The following is an 8,072-nucleotide window of genomic DNA, read 5'->3' on the forward strand; positions in this document are numbered from 1 at the left end:
AAAAAAAAAAAAAAAAAAAAAACCAAGCATTTCACAATGTCAGAAGAACCTTCTCCACTAGGTGGGAAATGGTGGGGATGGGATCTTTGACTGAGAGGGGAGTGGTCTTCATGGAACTAAGTCTGCATTTCTGGTTTCTTTCAGGGTGGCAGCACGCAAAGGGCATCCCTGTCCCTTAAGGGGTCATGGCCTCCATGTTGCTCGCCCGGCACCTGGCCTGCAGCTTCCAGCACAGCTACCGCCTGCTGGTACCCGGTAAGCCCCAGGGGTCTTGACAAGAACTAGTTCTAATGGAAGACACCATCCAGACTAGGGATTCCTGGGCTGGAAGAGCCCTTGGGGATAAAGGGACCAGCCAGTGAGTGTTTCTGGGACTGTCCCACTGTATTAGTCTGTTCTCATGCTGCCAATAAAGACATACCTGAGACTGGGTATTTTATAAAGAAAAAGAGGTTTAATGGTCTCACAGTTTCACATGGCTGGGGAGGCCTCACAATCATGATGGAAGGTGAAGGAGGAATAAAGGCACGTCTTACATGGAGACAGGCAAGAGAGCGTGTGCAGGGGAACTGCCCTTTATAAAACCATCAGATCGTGTGAGACTTACTCAATTGACTCTCATGAGAACAGCATGGGAAAGACCCAATCCCATGATTCAATTACCTCCCACCGGGTCCCTCCCACAACACGTGGGAATTATGGGAGCTACAATTCAAGATGAGATTTGAACGAGGACACAGCCAAACCATATCACCCACTATCCCTAAAACTATCACCATCACCACCTCCTTTCCCTGTCCCATCTCTGTCATATGATCCTGTCCCACATGCCTTAGTGGGAGGGGATTGGATCCACCCTGGAGCCATTCTGCCTGCAGGTAGGCGATGGCCTCCACAGCCAGACGGTCCTAGGCCATCTCTGCAGGGACCGCTGGGGAAATCACACATCTGGGGTTGATGCTAAGGAACAAAGAAAGCCATAAACAACTCCGAAATTGACCTAAAGGCCAACTGTGTTTCAAAGTCACTGGATCACTGGACGGGAGGCACCATCTTAGGAATGTCTCACCCCCACTCCACCCCACACCCATGGCCACCTGCACAGGCTCCTTCTTCCTTCTACTTGACCTCTTCGAGACCTCCCTCCCAATAGTCCCACAAGGCAGACCCTAGTGAATCCCATTTTATAGGTAAGAGAACTGAGGCTCAGAGAAGCAAAGCCAGTTGCCCAAGGTCACACAGCCACTTGCATGCAACTCTGTCCAGCTCCGATGCTAAGTACTCCTCCATGTGCCTCCTGCTCTGGAGGCTCTGGATGTGGCTCTGGAGACAGAGCCGCCAGCAGGAGCCTCCCTTCGGATGCCCCGAGATTGGCCTCCTGCAGAGATATAAACTGCCTGGCCTGTGCCTGCCCATGAGATAGGTTCAGAAAGATCAGTGAGCCTCCAGTCTGTGCCCAGCTCTCTCAGAGCCCCTGTGCTTCTCATCACAGTGTCCCTTGTTGTCAGGCCTTACTGCCTTCTGAAGACAAACTGCTAGCCATGTCCTTGGTCTGTATGTTGAATGCTGGTATGTATGTCCTGGGTGGAATAAACAGTAGACGTGTTCGCCCCTCCCCAGGGAGTATTAGCAGGCTTTATTTTAAAATAAACATCTTGGCCGGGCACAGTGGCTCACAACTGTAATCCCAGCACTTTGGGAGGTGAGGTGGGCAGATCACCTGAGGTCAGGAGTTCGAGACCAGCCTGGCCAACATGGTGAAACCCCGTCTCTACCAAAAATACAAAAATTAGCCAGGCGTGGTGGTGGACACCTGTAATCCCAACTACTCGAGAGGCTGAGGCAGGGGAATTGCTTGAATCCAGGAGGTGGAGATGGCAGTGAGCTGGATCGTGCCACTGTACTCCAGCCTGGGCAACATCGAGGCTCTGTCTCAAAAAAATAATAAATAAATAAATAAATAAACATCTTATTTTTTAATAATTTTAGATTTATAGAGAAGTTACAAAGATATTACAGGGAGACCCCATATGGCCCTCACCAGTTTCTTCCCTTGTTAACATTTTATATCACCAAGATGCAGTTGTCAACACTAAGAAACTAGCTGGCCAAGCGCAGTGGTTCATGCCTGTAATCCCAGCACTTTCGGAGGCTGAGGCAGGAGGATCACCTGAGGTCAGGAGTTCGAGACCAGCCTGGCCCACGTGGTGAAACCTCGTCTCTACTAAAAATACAAAAAAAAATTAGCCGGGTGTGGTGGTGGGTGCCTGTAATCCCAGCTACTTGGGAGGCTGAGGCAGAAGAAGCACTTGAACCCAGAAGGTGGAGGTTGCAGTAAGCTGAGATTAAGCCACTGTACTTCAGCCTGGGTGACAGAGCAAGAAAACAGAGAGAGAGAGAGAGAGACAGAGAGAGAGAGAGAGAAAGAGAGTAAGAAAGAGAGAGAGAGATAAGGAGGGAAGGAGAATAGGAGGGGATGAGGGGAGGAAGGGAGGGAAAGAAAGAAACTAGCTGACTAGCTGGGCACAGTGGCTCACACCTATAACCCCAGCACTTTGGGAGACTGAGGCAGGAAGATTGCTTGAGCCCAGGGGTTTGAGACCAGCCTGGGCAACATAGGGAGACCCTGTCTCTATGAAAAATACAAAACTTAGCTGGACATGGTGACATGTGCCTGTAGTCTCAGCTACTGGGGAGGTTGAAGCAGGATGATTGCTTGAACCTGGGAGATTGAGGTTCCAGTGGGCCATGATCATGCCGTAGCACTCCAGCCTGGGTGGCCTTGTCTTAAAATAATAATAATAGATAAATAAATTTTTAAGGACACTAAGAAACTGACCTTGGTATGTTACCATTAACCAAACTCCAGACTTATTTGGCTTTCACTCATTTTTCCTTTAAGGTCTTTTTTTGCTCCAGGATCCAATCCAGGTACACATATTGCATTGATTTGTCTCATCTTCCATGGCCTCCTCTGGTCTGTGATGGTTTCTCAGTCTTTTCCTTATTCTTCTTGACCTTGATAGTTTCGAGAAGTTATCAGTGGCTTTTGAAATTTTGCTTTTCCGTTTTCCTTTTCTTCTTCTTCTTTTTTTTTTTTTTTTGTGTGTGTGTGTGTGTGTGTGTGTGTGTGTGATTTTGAAACGGAGTCTCGCTCTGTCACCCAGGCTGGAGTGGTGCCGTGGTGCAATCTCGACTCACTGCAGCCTCCACCTCCCGGATTCAAGTGATTCTCCTGCCTCAGCTTCCCAAGTAACTGGGATTACAGGCACCTGCCACCACTCCCAGCTAGTTTTTATATTTTTTGTAGAGATGAGGTTTCACCATGTTGGCCAGGCTGGTCTCCAACTCCTGACCTCAAGTGATCCACCCATCTTGGCCTCCCAAAGTCTTGGGATTACAGGCATGAGCCACTGCACCCGGCTGAGGTTTTGCTTTATTTATTTATTTATTTATAAGATAAGCATATTAATGTTTACCCATAATTATGCTAAAATAAATCAGAAAGATGTAGTTATGGAGGGCTCCAAGTCAGAAAGAGAGTCTGGCACAGATGATCCATTCATTCCATAACTAAGGCTATTGAGCACCTACTGCATGCCAAGTGCTGTCCTGGGTACTGAGGATGTGGCAGTGAAGAAAGAGATGTGGCTCTTTGGAGCTCTAGCCTGGTGGCACATGTGGCACCATCTTTAAAGGTCATTCTCAAGGACATCTGAGCCTTCCTAAGGAGACACCATGGGAAGAGTACTAGATCAAGATTCATATGATTGAGTTACTGGCTTCACCACACATTAACCAAGTGAGCCAACTGATAGACCTTATCCAAGACTCGGTTTACTCATCAGGAAAATGGGTCTAATAATCGTATCCTTCCTATTTCACAAATTTCTTGCATTAGAAGAAATGGTTCATATGAGCCAGGCACAGTGGCTCATGCCTATAGTACCAACACTTTGGGAGGCCGAGGCGGGTGGATCACCTGAGCTCAGGAGGTCAGGACCAGCCTGGCCAACATGAAGATGAAACCCCATCTCTACTAAAAATACAAAAATTAGCTGGGCATGATGGTGCACACCTGCAATCCCAGCTACTTGGGAGGCTGAGGCAGGAGAATTGCTTAGAACCCAGGAGGCGGAGGTTGTAGTGAGCCGAGATTATACCACTGCACTCCAGCCTGGGCGACAGAGCAAGACTCCATCTCAAAGAAAAAGAAATGGTTCATGTGAAAGCACTTTATTTGTGTTTACAGTAAGGTGGGAAGTGTCCTAACTCCCATTTTACAAGCATGGAAATACAGGCACAATGCCAAAAAAAAAAAAAAAAAATAGAAATGGCTAAATCACAGAGTTCCTTACCTTTACCTCTTCTGCATTTACTTGGCTGGAGCTGAATCCTTTTTGGCACATTTATGATTTAGAAAACCATACGGTGAGATTTTGTCTTTTCTTTTGACTTATTGATTTGGGATATCTAGTAAGCCAGAATATGGTTTTTTAAGAATACTAAAACACAGTGTTGGCAAAGATACAGGAATACGTGTACTCTCCTACACTGCTATTAGGCAAGTAGCAACCAGGGGAAGGGTTAAAAAATGATAGGAATTACAGCTTACTTTTAATCCATTTAGCCTTCACCACCACTCCTTAAGGTAAAGAAAACTGCAAGTCAGGGAAATTAAGTTGCCAGAGTCACAGAACTGATTAGCAGCTGAGCCAGGCTTTTGAGCTAAGCCCAGTTGGCTCCAGGACCCAAGCCACTGTATTAGTTGTCTGCTGCCACATAACACATACCCCCAAATTTAGCAGCTTGGGATCCTATGTTTATTATCTCACAATTTCTGTGGTTTGGGAATCCAGGGGTGACTTAGCCAGATCCTCTGGCTCAAGGTCTGTGATGAGGGTCTAGTGAAGCTGTCAGCTGGGGCTGTGGTCTCATCTGATGGCTGAACGTGGCAGTTGGAGGATCCACTGGTAGTCCCACTTACGGGGTTGTGGCTGGATTCAGTTCCTTGGAGGCTGTCAGCCAGAAGCCACTCTCTCAGTTCCTTGATATGTGGACCTCTTCACAGAGCTGCTTACAATGCGGCAGTTGCTCCCTCAAAGCAAGAGAGGGTGCCAAAAATGGAAGGCTCAGCCTGCAACCATACCCACAGTGTTTTCCTGCTTCTCCATGGTATCTCCACCCATCAGGTCACTGTGAGACCATTAAACGTGATGATAGTTAACAATCTGAGATGGTGTTCCCAATGGCCACCATTTTATGCCTCCTCAAAACAAATAATCTTTTTTTTTTTTTTTTTTTTGAGGCAGAGCCTCACTCTGTCGCCCAGGCTGGAGTGCAGTGGCACGATCTCGGCTCACTGCAAGCTCCGCCTCCCGGGTTCAAGCGATTCTCCTGCCTCAGCCTCCCGAGTAGCTGGGACTACGGGGGCCCTCCACCACACCCGGCTAATTTTTTTGTATTTTTAGTAGAGAGGGGTTTCACTGTGTTAGCCAGGATGGTCTTGATCTCCTGACCTCATGATCCGCCCACTTCAGCCTCCCAAAGTGCTGGGATTACAGGCGTGAGCCATCGCGCCCAGCCAAAACTAATAATCTTATGTTGGTAAATAGGATACAGAGAGTGGGAGACCACATCAAAATTGTTATCGCTGGGTAGAAAATTAAATGTGTTTTCTTTTTTCCATGTTGCTTCTTGGTATCTTCCTCAATAAGCATTTTATCACAAAATAAGTTGGGTGGATAGTTGCAGGAGCAGATAAAAAAATTTTTAACAGAAAAGCAGAGCAAATAACTCCAGTAGGACTTGACCTTCATTCTGGCCAGGCTCACGTACAGAACCTTGGCCGTTTGGGAACATGACATTCGTTTATCACTCTCAGTCTAAAGATCAAGAGAACATTAGAAATGTTTGCTGCCTGCTTTATAGTTTGGAGCTAAAAATGGACTCTGGCTTGGCATGGCCATTGAGGGCTGTGAGCCCCAGAGGGCCGGGCTGGACGGACCGTTCACCCACTGTGTCTAGTCGTGTGTGTCAATAACACACTCTTGCCTTCTGGATGTATTATTTTATTCATGAATGAAAATGCTTGATCATTCAGTATTAATTCAAACTGATTTTTTGCATCTTTGTGATCATGATCAAAATTTGCCTTTGGGAGAAGTGTGTTGTTTTGCTGTAAATGTTTCATTCAAAGGCTAGCACTAGATGAAATCAAAGATAGCCTCAGTTCTATTCATAGCGTCTAGGAAAGAGGTCAGATGGGCAAATTTCCTGCTAACCACTTGCTAGCTGTGTGATCTTGGGCAAATTAATTAACCTCTCTGAGCCTCAGTGTCTTCTTCTGTAATGTAAGAATAATAGCACAAACTCCTCATAGGAGTTTGTGATAATTAAATGAGATAAGCCATGTCAATTGCTCCGGATGATTCCTGGTTTGTTCACCCTAAGTGCTCAATACACACTTGAATCTGCTTTTGTGTCTTCATCGATGAGATCCAAGAAAAGGTTTACTTGTCCCTTCAATTTTTGTTCTGTTTTCTTGTGGTGTGTGGTGTTATATGTCATCATTAAGAGAATATTCAATGTAGTAGTATTTCGTTGTTTTCCTCTTTTAAAAATGCCAACATTGAGATATAGAAGGAAACGCAGAAGTATTGGGATTGCAAGAACCTGGGTTCCAATACTGACTCTGCAACTCACTAGCTGTGTGACATCAGGAAAGTCACTTAACATCTCTGATCCTCATCTGTAAACTGTGAACAACAATACCCATCTATATTGTTGTATTTACTTGTGGATTACTTAAAATAGATGGGAGTTTGCCTAAATAGGGCCAACCTAGCATTTTAGTAAAGACTGAATATGTGTTAATTTCCCCATTCCCCCCTTTTCTGATAGCACAGTTGCAAACAAACTTATGGAAAACATGATAGGAAATGATACAGTTCTTGGAACAGACCCATCTGCCTTGCACCTGTCCTCAGCATTCCTGGCTTGTGCCCCATAGCTCCCAGTTGGCCATTTCTCACCCTTTCTTCACCACCTCTCCCAGCTCCTGTTTCCCCATGGCCTTGACATCCTCATTATTGCAGCTCCATTTGATCCCACGCTCTCCAGTCATTTCTCTCTGGATCCATTCAGCTGCAGCTCCCCCTGTGAACTGCTCCCATTCCCAGTGTTTCCACACTCCAGTTCCCAAGAAATCTGATTGCTACAATGCAATGTCAAGACACTTTCTGGAGAAAAGAAAGGAGGACTTGTGTGTCCTCATTTAAGAACAGCTTGCTAATTTCTAATTTTTCATTTTCCTCCTTTGCTGGAAACAAAGCAAGATCTGCACCGGTGAAGAGCTATTTTTATCAAAATATGCATCCCTGAAGATCTAGTTGGAATCAATGCTGTCCTGTAATCCTGAGTTCTGGCCAAGGAAAAGATAAATAGTGTAAAAATTAAGACTGGGCACGGTGGCTCACACCTGTAATCCCAGCACTTTGAGGGGCCAAGGCGGGTGGATCGCCTGAGCTCGGGAGTTCGAGACCAGTCTGGGAAACATGGCAAAACCCCTTCTCTGCCAAAAATGCAAAAAATTAGCCAGGCATGATGTCGCATGCCTGTGATCCCAGCTACTCGGGGGTCTAAGGTGAGAGGATTGCTTGAAACCGGGATGCAGAGGTTGCAGTGAGCCAAGATTGTACCACTGCATTCCAGCCTGGGCGACAGAGTGAAACCCTGTCTCAAAAAAAAAAAAAAAGTAGCCAGGCACAGTGTTGTGTGCCTATAGTCCTAGCTACGTGGGAGGCTCAGGCAGGAGGATTGCTTGAGCCCAGGAGTTCAAAGCCAGGCTGGGCAACATAGCGCAACCTCATTTCTTTAAAAAAAAAAAAAAAAAAAGGAGCCGGGCGCAGTGGCTCAAGCCTGTGATCCCAGCACTTTGGGAGGCCGAGACGGGCAGATCACGAGGTCAGGAGATCGACACCATCCTAGCTAACACAGTGAAACCCCGTCTCTACTAAAAAATTCCAAAACCTAGCCGGGCAAGGTGGTGGGCACCTGTAGTCCCAGCTACT

The 8,072-nt window shown here is 46.3% G+C and overlaps 1 protein-coding gene across 1 annotated transcript in view; it reads left to right on the top strand.

Moving 5' to 3' along the window:
- Positions 1–8,072, top strand: part of ABAT (4-aminobutyrate aminotransferase) — a 111,867-nt gene that overhangs the window by 61,563 nt on the left and 42,232 nt on the right. The window contains exon 2 of the mRNA XM_017874408.1: positions 145–255. Within this exon, the coding sequence (XP_017729897.1) occupies positions 186–255 (70 nt within the window). The 5' untranslated portion in view covers positions 145–185. The remainder of the gene's footprint in view (positions 1–144; positions 256–8,072) is intronic.

This window comes from Rhinopithecus bieti, unplaced genomic scaffold (genome assembly GCF_001698545.2).
Source record: "Rhinopithecus bieti isolate Rb0 unplaced genomic scaffold, ASM169854v2 scaffold_8226, whole genome shotgun sequence".
Lineage (NCBI taxonomy): Eukaryota > Metazoa > Chordata > Mammalia > Primates > Cercopithecidae > Rhinopithecus > Rhinopithecus bieti.